The sequence below is a fragment of the Myiozetetes cayanensis genome, unplaced genomic scaffold (assembly GCF_022539395.1).
Source record: "Myiozetetes cayanensis isolate MyiCay16 unplaced genomic scaffold, myiCay2020 scf20-37, whole genome shotgun sequence".
In the NCBI taxonomy this organism is placed as follows: Eukaryota; Metazoa; Chordata; class Aves; order Passeriformes; family Tyrannidae; genus Myiozetetes; species Myiozetetes cayanensis.
Window position 1 is genome coordinate 3,667,844 of NW_026087412.1, and position 22,091 is coordinate 3,689,934.

Genomic DNA, 22,091 nt, shown 5'->3' on the forward strand with positions numbered 1-22,091 from the left:
CTTGTAGTACTAAGACCTTCCCAAACGGGGAGCAGACAAGGTGTTGTCTAGATCACAGCAAGGGAACATTTAACTCACTAAATCCCCCAAGGCTGGAATTTCCAACTTAGGAACAAAAGAGGCCTTTGTTGTAACTGGTTTCTGAAGATTGCTTTAATGGGGCACTGCCTGCACTTCCAGAAGCACGCGCTTTCCTCTAGGAATCTGTGGAAAAGAAGGGCTCGATCATTCATCTACAAGGCCATCCTGAGGCAGAGTTTCAGCCTTTCCCAGGCCATCTCTTTTGGCTGGAAAACACTTCCACAGCACGTCCAGCTGATCAATATACAGGCATATTATCAATACTGGGGATAATTACAAGAGCACGTAGTGACAGGACCAGAGGGAATGGCTTCAAACTGAAAGAGAGTAGGTTTAGATTAGATATATGGAAGAAACTCTTCCCTGTGAGGGTGGGGAGGCCCTGGCACAGGTTGTCCAGAGAAGCTGTGGATGCTCCATCCCTGGAAGTGTCCAAGTCCAGGCTGGATAGAGCTCTGAGCAACCTGGCCTAGTGGGAGGTATCCCTGCTCATGGCAGGGGCTTGGAATAAGATGATCTTTATGGTACCTTCCAAACCAAATAGTTCTATGATTCTACAATAATAAACAAATTTTAAGCAGTGCATGTTTTTTCAGGCTCCAAATTCTGTTAGTGTTGTTCCCCACAGGACACAAGGGAGCACAGCTGTTTTGCTCTCTGGTGGAGACAACAAATGGACGAGCTCCCATTTGGTTTCTGTTACACCTGGAGAAACATCTTTTTCTAAGGGCTAAGTGCCCAGTGAGTGGAACTGTTCAACTCTCCCCCCTCCAAGCCTGCTCAAGACTTATAAGCAGAGTAGCAAGGGAGGTGAAAGGCTACCTCGATGGTCACCAGCTAAGTCCAACACTGCTCCTGCAGCTTCATGAGCTCCTCCTGCTGTGCCCTGGTTTGTGAGGATGTATCCGTTTGCAGAGTTTGCAGAGGAGGTCACGACTCGGACCATGGTAACAGTGGGAGCTTGTTGAACTAGGTGAATTGCATGACAGGAAGGCTGCTGAGAAGTCACTATTGACGCTGGCATGTACGCCACTGGCTTTGCCACCAGGGTAGATGGTCGGGGAGGAACAGCCATAATCACTGGCTGGGCACTCACTGGAGACCCTGAACAGAAGAGAGAAGCACATGTTAACAGGAGAGGCAAAAAGACCTTCCTTCATTTAATCTATGCAGTTCTAGTCTGCAATACTCAACCCTTCAGCATTGGCAGGAATGCAGAAAGAAAAAAAAAAATCAAGGCTTCAAAAAATACCGCCTTCAAATTTCTCTTTTCCTAATGTACAAAAACCTTACTTGTCATCTGAGCACATTTCTGTGAACAAAAACCACAATAAATATAACACATCTTCCCCAAAAGAAGCTTGACTTCATGGGCTTTGCCTTCCAACTTCACCCTACACTCCAGGCCAGTTACTGCACAGCTGACAAACAGGTACTTACCAGGCCCTGGTCACAGCACCAGAGCTCTGTGTAGCCAAGCTGATCTTACCCAGAGGCTGCTGGTAAATTAGTGAGAGTGAGCTGTGCCATGGCTACTCTGCTGTCAGTTCTTTACAGCCACCTTGTTCAAGGTTAGCTGAGGTGTTTCCACACATTCCACCTCCTGCCCCCTCATCCAGAGACTAGTAAGAAAAACGGTCTGAAGTGGCACATGTATCATCAGTCTCTCAATGAAGTGAAGAGAGACACCCCTAGAACCTCCTGTAACACACTGCAGAAGCCTCCCTGCTGTGTCCTCAGCATGGCACATGGTGCAGCTGAACAGTCACCCTGTGTGGAACAAGAGCTACTCACCAGGTGCGCTCTGGGAATACCGGTATTCCGGAACTGAGGCTAACTTTGACCCAAAGTCGTGATCATGTGGAATGGGTGAGCCCTCCCGTGACAGGCACTCTGGAGTCTGTAGGCCACTAGAGTGAGGGGACAGCAGGCCAGGGTGAGTAGGGGAGGCAGGAGCACTCCTGAAACACAAAATGCAGTGTTGGCAAGTGCGGATGCATTTTGGCCACAAGACAGCAGCAGAGACCAAGAGTTTTCCCCAGTACAGGATCCTCTAGCAGAAGGACAGCCTTTCTCCCACACTACCCACTGCAGTCTGCTGGGAAGAGCTGAAAGGTGCACAGCAACCTCACAAATGCTCTAGCACCACATACTGTCATATTATGCCTTGCTGAAGGAAACTCGACCCTTCAGACTACGCTTAACATTTCGGTGTAAGACCCACTGCTGACAGAAGCTCTAAGTGATTCATGTTCAGATCAGTTTTATAACTTCAGATGGTTCTCAAAGCACCTCGGTCAGTGTTTCAGAGTGACAGGGAGAGGAAGAAAGATGCAATGCAGAACCAAGTGTCTGGCCCTGTATATGCTTACAGAGCAGCTGCTCCTCTTCTCCCCATTTGCCACCCTCCCCAACCACTTGGTTCCCCACCTCTGGTACCACACAGCCACCAAACACATGAGGAGTTGCACAATCCTCTAATGACAAACCAAATAGAAAAGCTGAAGAGCTTTCTTCTAAACTCCTCCTGCTTACCCCCTATTTTAGCTGACAGAAAAGAGGAGGTGTGGGAGGAATGTTACATGAAACTGCTCCAGCTAGTGCTGAATTGCAAGTCTCATCCTCACAGCTACAGGGTTCAGAGAAGCTGTCATTGCACAAGGCAGAGGAGCTGACTGGAGCAGCTACACAGAACCCCCTGTGGTTGCTTCACTGCTGACAACCACGACCAACCTGATCTTCACTACAGGAGAGTGTTTTAAATACCACAGAAGTTATTCCCACTATGATCTAATCCACATCTAAACACAGCTTTCCTGAAATCAGAGATTGGCATCTGAAAACACTTACCCCAGCGATAACTGCTTTGAAATGATGCCAAAACAGACATGTTACTTGATGCATTTTTGCAGTTTGGTTCTGCCTTTTTTTTTTTTTTTTTTGTTAAACACTTAAGAAGTCAGAACAATTTTCCGATTATGCCTCAAGACTACATCACCTCTCAAATTATAAACAGAAGTGAACTTTACTCACTGTACTTCAGGAGCAGTTTTAGCTTATTTTCTTTATAATGAGTCTGGCACAGAGATTAGAGGAAACTGAAGTTACCTGGAGGAGAGAGGCCCAAAAGGTGTTCGGAAGCAGGACACTCCTCTTTGCCTTCGTTTTCTAAATGCTTGTTCTACTAGTTTGGCTTCAGAGGCAGGGTCAATTCGCCAAAAGGAGCCCTTTCCAGGCTCCTCTTGGGAGCGTGGGACTTTAATAAAGTAACGGTTCAAGGAGAGGTTGTGCCGAATGGAATTCTGCAGGAAGCAGAGGAACGAGGTGATTATTTTGCCATGAGAAAGTGTGTAACAAAGACAAATGAGTTTCACCACACAGCTTGGAAAAATAAAACTCACACTGCCAGAATCAGTGTTGAAGACAGAAACAAGTCACCCAGCTCGCAACAGCTCTGATATCACCAGAGAAGTGCAAGAGAAAACCTGGGGAAAAGTGTTAGGAGTTCCTGCTAACGAGCCTGAAAGCTGGGTTTGCTTGGTACTAACCATCACTTAAATACATCTGGAGCCAGGCAGTGCAGTGACTTCTCTGTGGAAAGCAAGGAAAGCAGAGCTTTTGCTGAGGCAGGGGGAAATCACTGGAAACCACATCAGAACCCTCTCAGAAGACAGGCTTTATTCTAGGCAAGCGGAAAGAACTGCCTGAGCCTGTGCTAACTGCTCACCTGCCAAACGATTACCAGGGTGCCCAAACGTGCCCTAAAGGACACTGCATCTCACAGCAATCATAATGTAAGCCAGCCAACATGCCCTCAGACAGCTGGCTCTGAGAGGAATCCATTACCTGTGTGGCACTAGGCTAGCACTGTGCAGCTCTCTAGATGCTGACAGGACTATTCATCCTTTCCACTGCAACAGCCCATCTCTTGCTGGGTGCAGCGCTGGCTTTTGGGCTCGGGGAAGGGCTCAGCAAAGCCAGGTGTGCACAAACTCATCCCTCTTCCACTTCCAAAACAAAACAAGAGCTTTTGTAGCAGGTTTAGACAACCTCCTCACAAGTAAAGCCTTCCAATGCCACTGGAGAGGAGGGGAAAAAAGGCAACTTCACCTTCCACTGAGATGCAGCTCTCTCAAGCAGGAGGCAGCAACTGGTTCGCAAAGCACAACTCTGCTGAGCAGGTTAGGGCAGGAAGTGAATTCCACAATTAATTAGAACTGCAGGGAAAAGCCAGGGAGGCAGAAATGTATTTATTCCAACTGTACTCAAAGTGCACCAAGCACTTCTGCTCCTGCCAGCAGACCACAATGAAATCAGCAGCTGCAAGAGCCTTTCCAGCTGCATTGGTGTGTTATATTCGAATGACAACACCCATTTCAGAAGTGTGATGCCAAGAAAAAGTCTGAAAGCAGGTGGAGCTGAGGTTCCTGGAACTTTGAAAGCAGCCCTGAAGTGAACACTGAACCTTGATTTAGCATGTGTTAACTACATTTAAACTCTCCTATGAAGCTGGTCAGGTTTCCTTTAATACCACAAGGAGCACCCAGACTCACAGTTTCCCAAGTTCTCACTCAGATTCAACACTTGCAAACTGTGACTTAGGCAATGCAGTTGATACACTGGGAAAACAAAACATCTGTAATGTTTTAATGTGCTGTGATTAAAAACTGGAACCTCAGTTTTAGGCTGGATATCCTCTGCTTGGACAGATCATGCCAAACAAAGACAAGGTGAAAGATTAAGCAAGTATCTGAGCAGAGCAGTAACTGATAACAAGGATGCAGGAAAACAAAATACAGACAAGAATTAAAGACACATGACTACAGCAATAAAAGAGAAACACACTACATTGCCCTACAAAGTATTCCAAAAAAACTAATCACCCACAAACAAACTAGTCAGCTTGTGTTAAACAAATTCACTCTGGGAACAGTCAAAGCAGTTCTATTCCCAGTGCCCCAAATCTTTAATAAATGCAATTCAAAGCAGATAAGCCCTGTCAAAGTAGTTTAAAAGCTTGTCAGTGTCAAGAACTCACCTGCCAGCCTTTGTCAGCAGTCCTGTAATATGGATAATGCTTGGTAATGTGGGCATAGATCCCACTTAGTGTTAATTGCCTGTCCTGTGCTGAAGATATAGCCTGCACAATTAGCTGAGCATAAGAATAGGGTGGCTTGGACTCATCCTGAGGAAGAAAAAAAAACAAACACACAAACAGAAATTTAGTCACTAACAAAGAATTCTTACACTACAGTGTACCACAACGCAAACTGAAAAAGCACAGATATTAAGAGAGCAGGAGGGGCAGCCAAGAAAGCATCACCCTCTCCCATTTCACTCCTGTTTTATACTGTCACCACCCAATTTAGCACAAGCATTTGTGTGCAAACAGAACTATAGGGCTGAGCCAGATGAAAGTATCCCCTTCCCTCTTCCCAACACACACACACTAAAAAGTTCACTTTAATCTCATTCAATTCCCCACTGAACTTCCCACATGTGCTTACATCAGCACAAGGAGCAGGGTCAGGACAAGCAACTGGAATCAAGAGTTAGAGGGTGTAGGATACATTCACTGCTTTCTTGTTCATGAAACTACAGCATTCAAATCTGCCCAGCTACAGCAACACTTCCTCAGAAAGGTTTCATGCAGTGTGCTATCAGCCCTCCTCCCAGCAACAAGTCCAACATGAAACCTGATCCCATCCCTTCCCTTCTCCAGCAGGATTTGTTTCATTCTAGGTACTTTAATTTGTTTGACAGATCTCATATTCCCAACTCTTCATATTACTCCATCAAGAAGAACCCTCCTTGTCTCAAGGGAGAATTAGCTCTACAAAAAGAGCCATCTAGGACTGTGCTCCTCCACCCAACCCCAAATCAGGTGGTTTTGAATCCAGACCTTTAACTTTGATCTGAAGATCAGCTCACCAAAATGAAATTTTATCATTCTAATATACATATAACTAAGTTATTTTTTAATCTAAATTCCACTTGCTACTCTCCTCATTTAATGCCTGCTTGACAGGCCTTCATATTTGTTTTAAAGTCTGACTACAGACTTCTCATGGCAAGGATCTGCTTTCTTCCCCTGCTTCTGCTTTCTCCAACTGTGTTTTGCAAAATACCATTAATTAAAAGGAGAAAACAAGACTTTTAATTTTATTGCACTTCTTCCTTATGGGTTTTTGATTTATCAAATAAGCAAAAAAAAAAAACAACCAACCACCCAAATGCTGGTTTGAAGGCAAGGTCTCAAAACCCTAGAGGATACTGTACACAGCACCCCTATGGCCAGGGTATTCTTAGCCCTCTTTTAACTACAACCAGGACCAGCCACAAAGCACCAGGTTTTAACAAGCCTCCCAAGGAGCACTGCTGGGTAAGTAACATCTCTGTGAACCTTTGGGCTGTCCCCGCCAGATGCATCTGCCTGCTGCTCCGATGCCGCTTTTGCCGCATACTCTGCTGCCAGCTGCAGATCCGAGGTAATGTTGTGGACAAAACGGTATCCTGAGGATCCAGCACCACGTGGACTGGCCGGGCAAGAGTTGGGAACACTGGAGAGGCAGAAAGGAAATACAGTTATTTGTTATGTCATTTATTAACAAGGCACACAGTGGTTACTCTCCAAGGTGCAGTAAAGCTCCCAGGTCATGGAGAAGCAGATGCAATGGACGTACTTCTGCCCCTGTGGCTTATTCAAAGCCCAAACAGGTTGAGAAAAAAAACACATTAGAGATAAAACTGGAATTTCTACAAAATCCTGACACTCCTCACCACACACACTTCCTGCAATCACAAGAGAGCAGTGTTTCAAAGCATTAAACAACACCTCTGTGTTCAGAGGAGCACTTAAAACAATGCAGGACTTCAAACAACACACAGCGTATCAGGGATGAATACTTAACTGAACAAATAGCTTGTTATTAGGACTTGTGAATGAACAACACACCACTCTCCTTATTACACAGGTGATATTTAATCGATCCTCCTAATAGATAATAGCTATGTTCTTCTACAGTGTCAGACTAAAGCACCCAGAGCAGGTATCTGCCACGAAGGTCCCTGTCTTAACACAGCACCTGAGCTTCAGAAGATCACGCCCTGATATCACACAGCTGGAGACAGGGATTTCCTTGATCCACCAGCACAGTCATGCAGCCGACAAAGGGGAGCTGCAATCACTGCATACACACAGAGGCAGCTCGGTTTTGGCTAGAAAAGTCACATTTGGTGCCACCACAAGATGGCATTACAGGAACAGAGACGGAGCAGGACAGGCACGAGAAAGCTGATGAAAATGCTACAAACACAGGAAAGGGGGCTGTAAATTGCAACACCACTCAGGCACACAGAAATGAGTGCTACAAGATGAGAACTAATTAGAAAGGCTTGTCTAGGGATCACGCATCCTTGATTTGTGGGGTTGGAAGGGACCTTAAAGATCATCTTGTTCCAACCCCCTATCACTGGCAGGGACACCTTCCACTGGATCAGGTTGCTCCAAGCCCTATCCAACCTGGCCTTGAAGGATGGGAGGAGATAGATGACTGGGAAACTGAAATTCCCTTTCTGTCTCTCTCCCCTGTCCTGTGCTGTCCAGAATCGAGGGGTGCAAAGCCAGAACAGCAGGACGCACAGCCACATCCCAGGATTACACGTCTTCTAGGTGCAGAGAAACAGTAAACAGGAAAGCAAACCCATACACAGAAGATTTACACAGCAAAACAAGCAGTCCAAATGTTATGAAAATACGCAAATTGAAGCCCACAGCTGGGACCCAGAATTCAGTAAAGACGGAATAAACAATCCTCTTACCAGCAAAATGCCCAATAACTGACACAAACAAATACAGTCACTGACACCCATCAGAGCTCTGGGCTAAATGCTGCACGAGAAAACACAGAACATGCTTCCTCCCTCAAAAAGGTGACTGACTTCCCACACACACACATGTACACGTGGGGCTGGAAAGAAGTAGCAAGGCAGCCCTTGTTTGCTCAGTGGGCAATACCCTGGGTGCATAAGCAATCTGTCAGTGTAAGGAATGACTGTTTCCTACCACAGTCCAGCCTGTAAACTGAGAAGTGCTGCTTCTCTTTGTGGTGTCTCTGCAAATGGCTGCAGTGCTGAGCTCAGCACAACCCAAACTGGTTTCTTTTAAAAGTGAATTACAAGATGGGGGGGGGGTGGGCAGGGGAGAGAGAACAGGCAACAGAAATATCCAGGCACAACAAGCCCTTGCAATAGGGAACCCAAGCTCACCCTTCTCCCATCAACAACAAGCCTTGCAAAGTGCTGCACAGCACCTGGTAACCCTTTCAGTGCCCATCAACAGCCCTTGGCATTGCTGGGTGATGCTGTTCAGGAGTGCAGCAGGAGGTAAAGCTTTCAGGAGGTGCAAGGTATATGAAGTTGATGAGCCCATACTTATAGATCTCCCTTTGCCAGAGATAAAGGCATTTCTTACCCAGCCTTTCAAAGAGCAGGACCTGTTTGTGCAGGAAAGTGAATCAAAGTTTGCTACTCCAAGCTAAAGCACAGAAGACACTCTTGATGTCTTCGTACTCACATGAGGAGCTGGTGTGAATTTAATTATTCCACTGTCATTTCTCAATAGCTTCTCCACATACACACTTCTTATAATGTGTAGATAATTACAAGTGAAAGCCATTTTCATACATGAAACAATGACAAACCAAAAACACAGCAATTCTTTTTATCTTCCCGTTTGGCACCCGAGCAATTATTGTAACACACAGACTGGGAATGGAATAGGATGAAACAAGAGTTTTCTGATTTGGTTCTTTGGCTGCAGAAATACACAAACATCAAACCACAGAAACAGCAGCCAAAACTCGGGACAAAGATATGGAAGAGAGAAAGTTCTCCACAAAATCCATGCTCTGCACAGAGTTTCTTGCTTTTTCCTTTTTTTTTTTTAATTTTTTTTTTAAAATTTTTAATTAATAAATAAATAAAACTAGATACAAGAATTTATTCCTTTCTTCGAGATCAGCAGAGCAAGTCCAGTTTTTGCTATTCAAACTCTGGTTTCTGGGGCTGATGAATTTTAAGTGTGATCTCTTGCTTAAAAAACAAGCAAACAAAAAAACCAAAGGGAGAAACCCATCCCCTACAGGGTTTCTCTAGAGTGCTGACAAAGCCCCTCCAACCTGAAGTGTTAACTTCTAGAAAATCCAGCCTCTCCCAGTACATAGTCCCTGAAGAACATCAAAAGCAGTTGCCCCTTAGGACAGCCACAGCAGTGCCAAAGATTTCGAAGATGTATTAATCTTTTACCAGAATGGAGTCCTTCTGCCCAGGTAGATTTGCTTCCCTTCAGCCTGGATCAATGATCAAATCGAAAGAGACACAAAACCCATCAACTTTGAGCCACTCCACGCACAGACAGGACATGCTGCTGAGTGCTCAAGCTCTCAGTCAGTCATCAGAGAGCTCTTCAGAGGGAAGGCAGAAAGAGCTGACTACTGGAAAAAACAAAGAGACACAATCTGTTGCCCTCCCAACATGGGACAGGAGGAGTGAAGAAACAGTTTTACTAAAAATACCTCTCTGAGGGTTAAGTTAAAATTAAACATTAGTGCAGTCAAAAGAAAACAAGCAAACACAATGCAGTGACATCAGTTTCCTGGAGTTCCTGGAATTCTCCTCACCACCCAGAGCCGGGGGCTGGCTGGGGATGCTTGCATGCACTCACACCCCCTTTTTAAAAATATTATGAAACAAAGAGCTTTCCCTACAACCACCTGTTTATGCTATAAAACAAAAATCAAGTGCAAGGACAGTGATTATGATTTGTTGGATATTAATACTGCATCAATACTCAGCCACAACTTGATCCACGTTGATACTATAACCTTTTACTGAGAAAAGCACAGCTAGGTCTACAGTTTCACCCTGCTCTGACATCCTAACTTACTGCTGTGATCCATGCTTGCTGTCCATGCTGGCAATCTTAGCTTACAGCAACCCAAGCTAATTCGGGTTAAACTTGTCTGTTATGGAAGGAGTGTTTTGGAGAGGGAACAAGTGTTTTATAGCACTGACAGACACACAGGGCATGCAAGTAAACCAGTTGCAGTAACCCACAGTCTTAATCCCATGGTACCATGGTTAATGCCCCAAGTGCCAGAAATCTTTGATATCCACTGAAGGGTTCAGCATCTGAACCTGAAACACTGACTGCAGGCGACCACTGAGCCACACTTCCCTAAATACCACACTGAGACTCAGCTTCAGAATGAGACTGCAACCACGTGCTGAATCACACTGGTCCTCTGCAGCATGTTTTCCATTTCAGACTTAACCCTCAGCAGGAAGGCCAGAGACACGGGGGCAGTGTCTGCTGTACATTCACCCCAGTAACCGGCAGACGGCCTCTCAAACACGGGGCTTAGACATTCTAAATCTTTGTAGCACCACGACTTTCAACTCCTGCCAACCACAACCCAGCCTGTAAGTTCACAGCAACAATTAACTAAGCACGAGCTACTGGAGAGTGCTGCATTTCTGCTGGAATGTTCAAAATCAGGTTGCTTCAAGTAAAGAATCAGCTGCAAAAATAGGATGTAGCACCGTGGGCATGGTACATTCACACCAGGACACTGTTTTGCTTGTCTACTCTCATTTAAGAAAAAAAAAAAAAAGGATAGAGCAGATCCAGAGAAGGCACTGACAGGGATAACTTGGATGATCAGAGATATGGAATGGATTTCTTATAGGAAAAAAATAGTTTAAGACAGAAGCTGAGGTGCAAGGTGACAGAGCCTACAAAAACAAAGCCAAGGGGAGGTGTTCAGCTTCTGGCCTCTTGCAACAGAAGAGCGGGTGAGCACAAAATGAAACTAAGCAGCCCTTCCAAAACAAAAGAAAGTGCTTCTGTGTCTGCAGCTGCATGTGGAATGACATGCTGTAAGGCAGGGCTGATGATAAAAGTCTACGTGAATAGAAAAAGCCAGGATACAAATTCTTGGGGAAAGGAGGAAGACAAGGAAGCCATCGGGGGCTTTCTAAGACAGATGGTCAGGAAGTCCCTGCTCCAAGACAGTCTCTGCTCCAAGAAAATGTAGGCAAACTGCACCTAAGTCAACATTACTCTGTTTTCTGTGCTCTTATATGACCCCCAAGATACCCATGTCAGAGGCAGAACACTGGGCTACAGGGATCTGTTCCCTTAGTACACTGAGATTCCCATGTAAAAATCTCCACACTCTCTCAATACTATGCACATTTTACAGACTGGGGGTAATAAAAATAAAAATGAAGCAACAAGTGCTTAAATGATTTATTTATGGTCATATTACAAGTCTGTGAACAATCTGGAAACTGAAACACTCCCAAACCTCAGTGCCAATTTCCCCAGAAGGAGAGGCAGTACTAGAATGCAAGAGAGTTGCCTTATTACTCAATTTCATTCTTTTCTACAATAAAGGTATCTGTAGGGATCAAGCTACAAAGGCTTCATTTAAGCCAGGTGTATGGAAAAAAAGCACCTATGGCAAAGAGGAAAGATTACCTGGGATCCCATATAAAATTGTACATCAGACTGGGAATCTGCATTGCTAAAGAACAAGACCATGTCCAGCTTGATGGTTTAGGATACAAAGACAGTGCCTTCGAGAAATGCTTGAGTGCACATTTGTGAAGCAGGTTCAGAGACATAGCAGAGATAAGAGTTACAGCCTGGGCAACACTGCCAATATACAGATTCCTGTCTGGATAGGCATTTTTTAAGCCCCTGTTGAGCACAAAGGAAGAATCACCATTCCTTAAAATCCTCCCCAGCCTCTTCCTCAAATGCAAATCAGAGGTGTGTTGCCCTCTGCTCAAGGACTCTGGTTAGAGAAATGCCACAAACCTCAGACTACCCCAATATTCCATTTCCTGAGCCTGCAAAAAAAGGGGCATGAAGATACAGGGACGCTTTTTACGTGCAATAAGCAAGAATCAGGTCAAAGTACAGCCCTTGGACTTGCGAAACAAGCCTTTCCACGATACACCAATCAGCAGGAATGGGTGAGAATCCTCCGCTGCTCTCGCCTTCCCCGGCCTAGCCCCAAAATCATAACTCAAAGAAAGGCAAGTCCTTGCACGTTGCCTGTTTCAGACAGGTTTCAGAAATAATCACAAGTGGTGAGACTGCCAAACCAAGCTGGATTTTGATGTGAAAGGAGAAATCTGAGAGCTACCCTGCCTGCTTAACGCTGAAGAAGAAACAAAGCTGTCGAACAAGCCACAATGAGAGAAAGTGAGCTATCCACAAAAGTTGAAATTGTTATTACTTGTCAGTGCTCCAGTGGTTCCCTTCTCTGAAAGGAAGTGACCTCACTCCAGTTGTGGATTCAGTGAACTAAAATTTTACACTGACTGGGGAAGAGGAAGTGCTCCTGTAGCTGGTGACATCTGCAACCTCTCCTCCAGCACATGGCTTGGCACATCTCCTCCAGCACATGGTCCCTTATCTGAAATAAACATGAGTAGAGCTCCCAAGCCCAGCACAGACTGGTGCTTCTCTTACACGATGTATATGCATCACACTCCTTGGCTTGTGGTTTGGAGACTCGGGTGATTAAAAATAATCACCGGTCTGTCCAACTGTGGGAGTTGCCTGAGCTGCATATTCTGCCTGAATGCAGGAAGTAATGTATAACTGAGACAATGCAAAAGAGCCTGCAAAAAAACCTGCCTTGGAGCTCTTCAGAGGCGTTTCAGTTCAATGGCTCACGGTGCTCTGGGAAGAAGGGAAGCCTGAATGAAACGGAGCAGGCAATATTTATGCATCCCGTTCCAGTGAGTGAATGCATCCACTCAAGTCAGGGTTCATTCAGAGTCCCACTACACACCTTTAGAGTCAATGTGCAAGCTCAGATTAAATCCCAGGTGTTCTGAAACAGCGGCACATGGCTATCCCAGAGCCTGTTTAAAAGCTTCCCCTTTATCCAGGCCAAGTCTGGATCAAAGCACAGCCAGCATTTGCAGGTCTGCTGTACCATGGCTCACACACACTCTTGTCATGCTTTACGGAGTAGAAGGTCAATACATAATTTATCTACTACACACACTTGTAAAGCAGTAATTACACAATGAATTTAAATGACCTGTTAAAGGCCACAAAACAAGTTAGTGGCTAAGTCTAGATAATTGCAGCTACCTCTGAGTAATTCACTATCAGAGCACGTAACGTGTTACTAAACTAATTTTGCCTGGTGAAAAAAGGGACTGTAGCTTATGAAACCATGGCAATTCGCTCACATCTTCTGGTTTACTAATCAAGCTTACAGAATGAAAGATGCTGATCTCTCATTATTCATACCATTAATTTAATTGAAAACTAGTTACCAGCCCTTCCAGTAACAGTCAGACATGGGCAGGCACATTAAGTACTAACAGTTAAAATACAGATTTGAGTCCACACACAAATATGTACCAGTTTAGCTATTAGCACAGAACCTCGCCAGACACTTTTCAAGCAGCGGTTCTCACAGGGCTCTAACGACTCGTACTCCTACATGTCAAAGAATTCTTTTTACTGATAAAGACTGTGTATGTGAGCTAACTATCCATGCCCTTTCCACGAAAAAACCCAAACAAGACAAAGCATCCAAGCCCACAGTCATTTCAGTGCAGAGATAAGCCAGAAGCAGTAGTTGTAAAATATGAATAATGGCACTGACCTCCATAGTACAGCATTTAGTATTTCTTTAGTGTAGTTTATACATATATATCTATATCTATCTATTTATCAGTGAGATCACAATTGCTGTTTAGAATAGGGAAGCATGTACAGAGAGAGAATTTAATTTTCATAAATACTAAACCCACCCTAACTCTGAGGGGGAGTGCTGTAGAGGGATGCTATTTGAAAAACCGAGTTACAACTACAGAGCCATTAACACAAACTGGACAATAATAAAAGGAAACCTAAACACTGCAAATCTTATCTCCAACTCAGCACGACTTCAAGGCCAGTAATAGGCTCCTACATCACACCTTGTCTCTGCGGATCTGCTTATAATCCAAGCACAGGCTTGGATTGCAACACATATGGAGTCACATTCACGTAGATATTGTGGATTTATCACAAAAACAGGCAAAGCTAAGAGTTTGCAGCATAGGTGAGAAACTTCATATCACTGCCATCCAAAGAGGATTCTCCACAGACAAGCTGCAGACCCTGACATGCTGTATCTCCCAAAAGGCAGAGCTGAATTTAACCAAACTGCTCATGGTTTTCACACAGCTTTTCAATGCCTTGAACTTACTGAGAGGAGATTTGGTGCTCCTCTGTTCTTTCACATGTTGTATAAAATGGCAGGCTGCTTCTACCAATTTATTACAACCACAGCGGCCTGTTCCTTTCTGGAACATGCAAGTCTGACTTTTTTAAAAAGGCATTTTGAACTCAAAGCAGGAAGAAATAAGCCCTGCCTGTGTGTAACTCTCACAGCATGCTGCCAACCAACATTTTCCCTTAAAGCTGTACAACAGCATTCAAAACACATCCACACACAGCCCCTCCTGGAGATAAAATACCTAGCTGAGAAAACAGTGAGCACATTTCTCCCCAGGAGCAAGCACGAATCTTGCTTTGCAAAGCTGCTGAGGGTGGCAGGTTTGGTTTTGTTTAACTAAAGCTCATTCCCTTCTCCAGGCGCTGCACTTTGCAGAGGGAAAATAAATAGGCTGGAAAAAACCCCAGAAGCTTGCAGGGGAGAACCTGCAGGGAAGCAAGTTGCAGTGTAAACAGGGAGGCAGAGCAGGGTTGGGGGTCAGGAGGGCAGAGCTGGATCTGGGAGTGCAGGTACAGCCCCTGCCCTGCACCAGGGTGGAGGCAGGAAAAGGGGGCCAGGAGCCACTTTCCAAAAAGGAAATTTCACCCTGCCCAGGATTTCCAAACTGCAATAATTTTCCATGGGCCAATCAGGGAGGAGCAAGGCAAACTCACCAAATTAGGAAAGTAAATACTAGAAGGGGGAGAGGAAGGAGGAGGAGAACCCAGCTCAGGCAACCACCTCCCAAAGCCAGCGATGGGAGAGGAGTGCAGGTCCCACGCTGAGCCCTCGCCAGCCCTTTCAGACCTGCCCTTGGGAAGGAAGAGAGGACACTGTGCCAGCCTCACCTACCACTGTGACCCCACCGAGAAAGCAGCAGAGAGCTGCCCTGAAAGCCAGATGGCCAGAGTGCAGAGCTACTTTGTCCCCAAAGAGCATTCCCTTTCTCAGGCAGAAACACCCCAAATGACTTTCCAAAGCTTGGCCCACAGGGCAGAGCTGCGAGACCCTGCTGGGGGAAGAGGGGGAGGTTGAAAGGGCTGAGCAGGGATGTTTACAAACGTGTCAGCCCCTCCTCTGTAAGAGGAACTCGGAAACGAAAGGGGTTTGGCAAGCGAAACCTCAGATGTCTTTTGAGGTTTTCTGAAGACTTGGCTGGATTAGCTTCTGCTCGAGACAAACGGATGCAACCATTAATCATCCTTAGTAAACACTGCGTTAGGGGCTGAGCACAATTCAACACTACCATTTCCACTTTCTCCTTCTGCAAAAGAAACATTCTCAGGGAATCAAATATCAGTTGCAGGCATATGCCGGAGTCAAAAGATACAGCCTCTGTTAGTAACACAAACCACACCGAGCTGCTCTGCACAAGATGACTGAATGGAAACTAACTACCATATGTTGGCAAAGGATCCATCCCCCTCCCCTCCCAGCAACAAGCTTCATCTAAAAAGAGAAGGTTAAATATAAACTAAAAGCAGTGCCTGAACAGAGGGCTAAAACCACAGCTACCTCCAGCCCCCTCTTTCTAGAATATCTGCACTGCACATCTGTGCAGCTCTGAAAGACCTGTGGAAAAACCCAAACAAGTGAGAGCCTCCAGATCTATGCAAAACCAAACTGGCTTCATTGTGACACTGAAGTCATTCTCAGCCACCTAAATTTGAATACTACTCACTGAATTAGTGGTAACTGTCAGGAGAGATTTACGTAATTTACCTTTTTACAAATGTACAGACATGAAAACAACCCAAAGGCTACCGCTGTTACCAGGCTCACTCCTGCTATTTTGATGCCCACCTGTTTTAAAATTTTAATACATCATCCTATACCACGAGTCTCCTTTACTTTATAAAACTTAGTATACTTCAATTAAGAGATGTAACATTGAAAGATTTCACTGAAACTCTGTAACATCAACTCTTCGCTGAGAAAGAAGGAAAATATTCCAGATAGTAACTTGATGTTCAGGTTATTTGTACTGCACATCCACAAATCAGATCGTGTGCAAAACAGGATACTGGCACAGATGCACTTTCAGATTGCTACAGCCCCTCAGTACATGGTCAGCATCCTACCCCCATTTCCTTCCATTCCCAGGAAACCACGTGCCAATGGCCAGCCTTGTCCCTCACTTCAGATAAAGCAGCACCACCCAGCAACAACAGAATATTACCGAGATAAAAATAAAACAGGCAGCCCTAAGATAGAAAGTATTTGCCTGCTTTCTTTTTTCCATGCATATAGGTAGCTCTCAATAAATATTTCTAATTCCACTTCCAAAGATAGACTAGTAACTCTATAGCTATGAAACTATAGATATCAGACTACTTTATGTTTCCCCTTGAGCCCTTTGAGCTCTTAAGCACAACCCTTGTGCCCTTCTTCCAGCCACCGTAACACAGTTTTTAGCTGTCTTCCATAATCCTGAACATCAGATATTTAACTAGTTATTTTTAACGGGGCTTTTCTTGCACCAAGGATACCAAACAAAGCAGGGCTGACAGACTGATGTCAGAGAACACACTGTGGATAATTAACAACTTACCTGATAGTGCCTGTGGGGGATGGGAGGGGACTGACCACGCTCCGGAGATCCGGCTCCGGGATGTGGATCTTCAGAGGTGATATTTGAGGGTAAAGTGGTCGAGGGGGAGGCGATGAGGTTTCCTCTTTTACTTCCTCTTTATGGTATAAAGATGTGAACTGGATCTTTATAACCGTGCTGGGGAATCGGAAAGTACACCTGGAAGAGGAAGAAAGGGAAAAGTCAGTTCCACACACGAGGCCAAACATATTTAAAGGAGGTTTGTGTGCAACTGGTGAATCATTCATTAATTCAAAGTCCACCATTCTCTATAGCATCTTTCTGCTCAGCATCCTGGGCAGAATTACTGATCATTCATAAAGCTCTGTGAATGTATCACAGTGAATCAGGGATCACCCAGTGATTAGATGCAAGCAGAAGGTTTGGGTAAGTTCAGTGATTTCTCCAAGGCCACCAATTCAATCAGTGGCTAAGCAAGATGCAGACTTGTGATGACAAACTCTTGGGTTCCTGGTATGTATTAAGGACTAGGATTTGCCTTGCACACATCTCAGGAAGATCCAAGTTACCAGAAGGTACAAAACACAAGCAGGAGGGAGCAAAACAGCCATAAAGTCCAGATGGATCAACAAACAGCCTCCAGGTAAGACCAGAGAGCACTATTTAAAGACTAGTATCTATATATTGTATAATTAATACCCATCTCTGCACATGATGCTAAAAAAGGATCATCTTAGCAGGTTTCAGAGCAAAATACATTCATTTAGAAGTGCTTCCCTTCAGACAACATGGGTAACAGCTAGCAGGGTCAGAACAGCTAGCAGGGCCCCTGCAATCCTACAGGGCCTCATTTCTCCTCTAAGTAACACTTCTTTCCTACTGCTTTTTTAGGAAAAAAAATAATGACACATCTACAAGTGCAGCCTTCAGGAGTTGCTGGGAAATTCAAAAGGAAATAAACACTGACATTTTCCACCTTTGAACAGAAAGCTTTCTAATTTACAGTGTCTACAATAAAAGCACAGGGCTGTGAGAGCGAGTGTTCTGAAATCCTTGTTATTGCACTTTAATTAGACAATCATGTGCAATCAATACAAGCTTTCCAGGGATCATTTCACTGATACCAAGCTTCAAGGAAATAAAACCCAGGTTTCACTGTGGGAAAGGCCAGCAGAGCACAGCAGCTGTGCTGGATTCCAGCATCCTGCCTATGGAAGGAAATGAAGGGACTCGGGTGGTGGTGTTCTAGCACTGTAAGTGCTGCTGAGGGCTGAACAGAATTCTTTTAACCAGTGCATTATTGAATCCTACCAGGTAACAGAATAAGGTGACAAGCAAGTAAATCTGTTTTTGTGACCACCTTATCTTAATGCTGTTATTGACAGAAATGCAGCTCTAAACCACACTCTCTTGCTCTTGGTTCTTTGGCACAAGCTGGTTGTGCTGTAAGGTAATGCTCAAAATTATCATTCAGGCATGGGAAGCTCATTCCCATCTCCCACCTCATCTCTCAAACGAGCTGGCTCAGCACTCAGTGGCTCACAATGGCTCTGCTAGTACAGCACGAGTTTGCACTGCATTTAATTCACTTCAGAGGTCCTGCCACCTGCACTCATTAATGCATTAAATAAAAACATCATTGCTGGCAATGCAGCCTAATTGTGTTTATCTAACCCTCCTAAACAGGCTTCCCTGCAGACTCAACACGAGGACACAGTTCAGAGCAGCGGTGTCCGTGCCGTGCAGTGTCTGCCAGCAGCAGGTACCACCCTACTGAGATGAACCTGAAACAAGGATGTTGAACCACTGCTCTGGATTTTAAGCTTCACACTGGCACATGGCTTAGCTTACAGAAAAAAAAAAGCTGAAAGCACATACATTTGCAATGAGCATCACACAGACTGAGGCTCAAAACCAGGATGTGCAAAGCTTCATCATTTCTCAAGTCCTTATCAGGGAAAAGCTGAGATTTGTTTCACGGAGTGATGGAATTCTCTGCTGTAACACCAACTGCTCAGCATTTTTCAACATCTGAGTCAAGGACAAATCAGTCTCTGTTCAACAGTATTCAGTGTAATCCCAACTTGCTGCTGATCAACAGGCCTGGCTGCATAGAGCCCTTGAGGCAGTTTTGCAGCAGCGTCGAGGCCAGAAGATCCCCCACTGCACTCTCATACCAGAAAGGAGCTCTATCCCACTGCCACTTGAGTCTTCCTTTTCAGAAGGATCCAGTAATGCAAGATCTGTATCTGCCAAACTCCCCAACTCTGCTGCCCTTACTGATGCTGTAACAACGTTGGATAAAAGGTGATACCTGCACCCAAAGCCCTGTGAGAGGCAGCCCCACAGTTCTGTGAGTACAGGCAATCTTAAGAAAATCTGTTACTTTTCCAAAATCATGAGTCGACCTGACTTTTGAAGTCTGAACCAGCCCAGTGCTGAACAGGCCCATCTAACACTGCTTTTCCCTGCGAGCCTCCCCAGACTGTCCGATCCAGCCACGTGACTTATTCACAATCTCAGACTGGAATCAGGGACGAGAAACAGAGGCTGGGCTGACTACACAAGCAAACAATTCCTTGGCTGCTGTGATTTTGTTTTTAGACAGACAGTCCCAGTCCACTGAAGCAGAACCCAGGATACAGAACTGGCTTTCACGGACTATGCTAAACTAGCACGTTCATGGCCGTTTTGTGAGGAATCAGGCCCAGAAAAGCCAGAGACTGGATTTATGCAGGGTGCTCACAGCTGCAGGAGGCTCCTGCAGCCAGGTCTGGGCTGCCTTCAGTACTGACACTGTCTGCAAAGCCAAGGTGGGGGTAATCTATCCGAATTTATGCTTTCCCTGCTGTAAAAACCTGAGACCCAAGAAATGGAAATGCAACGCAAAGCAGATTGTAAATTCCTGCGGAACCCCTCCCTTCCCTCAGGGGTGAGAAGGTGCCTGGGATTAAGGTTATTGTTCCAGTCTCTATCACAACCACCACAGTAATGCAAACAAGGACAGCAGCACAGCCCAAGACACTGCTTCAAACATGGACTAGTGCTGGGGAACCGTGTCAGGGGGAAATCAGAAGAGCATGATTTCGGAATCATCTTGTCACAGGAAGTGCACTTTTCATTACACTGAACCTGAATGCAGTTTTAATGAGCTTTTCTAATTGTTCCCTTAATTAACCTTTTTCCAACCAAGAGGATAAAATCAGGTAGTCCTATTTAGGAGTGAGACACATTAGCACAGGATTTAAGCCTATGAGAATTATACCTCTACAGAAGATAAGCAGGACAAGACAGACAGCACAAGCAGAACTGAGCATGCATTCCTTAGGATCACTGTATATATTTAATGTTATTTTAAATGAGTTATACTATTTGATTCATGTTGCATGATTCCTATCAAAGATGCAACAGCAATTACTACTACTACTGCATTTCCATCATGAGAAAAAGATCAATCTGCAAGCACAGATTAGACTCAACATAAAAAGCATAACGAAGTTAACTGGTATTTCCAAGGGTGCCCAAGAGGCAACTCTTTTAAGCACCTCTGAAATTTCCAGCTGATTAGAGGGATGAATTAATGGTCTGCAAAATCTCTTGGTCTTGTTACAGGCAGGAAGCAGCCTGCTTCAGTTCCAGATCTGCTGAGTTTTACTTGATAACCTGCTACAGACAGGTACATCCTGCAATCAATCCCTGGCCATATAAACCATATGTACTGTACTCAGAGTTTCCCTTGTGGGAAAGGATTCCAGTTTCTCTAGGATGCCTTGCAAGACAGTGAAAATAGAAAGCTTTTGGGGTTTTTTTGAGGTTTTTTTAGTTTGTGTTAAAACCACACAAAGACCCTCCCCAACCTCCATAAACTGCATAGAAACAATTCTTGCCTTCTTAGATTACAGGCAGGGGAGAGTCACAGAAAATGGATTGTTGGCTCCCTGCTGCATGTTGGAGTGCACAGACTCCACAGCACTGGCTGAATGCAATCTATATATACACTGGAGACAAGGAGAAGGGAGGGAGTGCACATACCACGCATGGTTACAGTCATGTAAAAGATGTTACTAGAATTTTGTTTGTTTGTTTTAAACAAGACAGATTTTCCAAAAGTTTCCTGGACGAGCTCCTCCCCCTGACAACACAGCTCCCATGCTATTAGGCATCCTTCATGTGGTGAACCAGTGACAGTGACCACAAGCATTTCATCTGCATAAAGTCTGAAAATACAGCACTAGGAAACACTAGACTTTACATAAACAGTCACCCTAAAGCAGACTTTGGGAAAGATGGTTAAGGAAAAACCCAACAAAATGAATCCATACCCTGCATGGCTCTATAAAAAGCACACATTCTCCTCCTCCTCAAAGCACCTTTTAGTCACAGATGCAAAGGAAAGGAAGGTGCATTTACCAAAACATAGTACCAGGTTTAATAGAAGCTATTACAGTCACTGATTTCTTTGTTAGAGTACCTTGAGTGCTGTTAACACCAAATAACTTCTGCTAGGATGTGCTGCATGACAGCAAGAAAAGGCTATTTAAAGATTTTAAAAGGAGATAGGAAACTGTGCTGGATTTGTGCTTTTACATTTACACTGTGAAAAAGCACAGCGACAAAAAGGAGAAGACAAATCATGAGAAGGCCAAAGTGAAACATATATATAAAATATATATATTGTATATATAAAACATGGAACCATATTTATGTATTATGTAATATATATATATAAACATAATACAGTGTGTTATGTTATATATAAAGATCATTCCAGTTCATCATGCAAAAGGGAATAACCAGAAAAGTGAGCTGGAAGAGTGTTACACATGCGTTGTCATCAGCAAGTCAGTACCAACTCTGTCTACTTTATCTTGCCATAATTTATGAAATCCTGTTATTCCTGAATGTTGTGGGTATAACTGCACCAGTAGCATCTGTGCTACAGTGCTGAGATGCAGGTCGAGCGAGAAACATTGTAGGAGGTGCTTTGTTAAAAATAACACTTTTTGCAATTTGAATCAGAACGGTACCACAGGCCCCAGCTTTCATTCAAAAGACCTGGTTAAGCATGATCGTCTCCCCTGGCTGCAACTGCCACTATTTAAACACGCAGATCCTGTAACTACAGCACTGACTCTCAGTATCTGCCCCTTTCCCTCCACCAC

General features: G+C 44.5%; 1 protein-coding gene across 1 annotated transcript in view; it reads right to left on the minus strand.

Annotated features, from left to right (window-relative positions):
* Positions 1-22,091, minus strand: part of FOXK1 (forkhead box K1) — a 55,938-nt gene that overhangs the window by 12,680 nt on the left and 21,167 nt on the right. The window contains exons 2-7 of the mRNA XM_050317848.1: positions 16,930-17,127; positions 6,485-6,641; positions 5,120-5,266; positions 3,190-3,383; positions 1,876-2,042; positions 904-1,185 (exon numbers count right to left, since the gene is read on the minus strand). Coding sequence (XP_050173805.1) covers positions 904-1,185; positions 1,876-2,042; positions 3,190-3,383; positions 5,120-5,266; positions 6,485-6,641; positions 16,930-17,127 — 1,145 coding nt within the window. The remainder of the gene's footprint in view (positions 1-903; positions 1,186-1,875; positions 2,043-3,189; positions 3,384-5,119; positions 5,267-6,484; positions 6,642-16,929; positions 17,128-22,091) is intronic.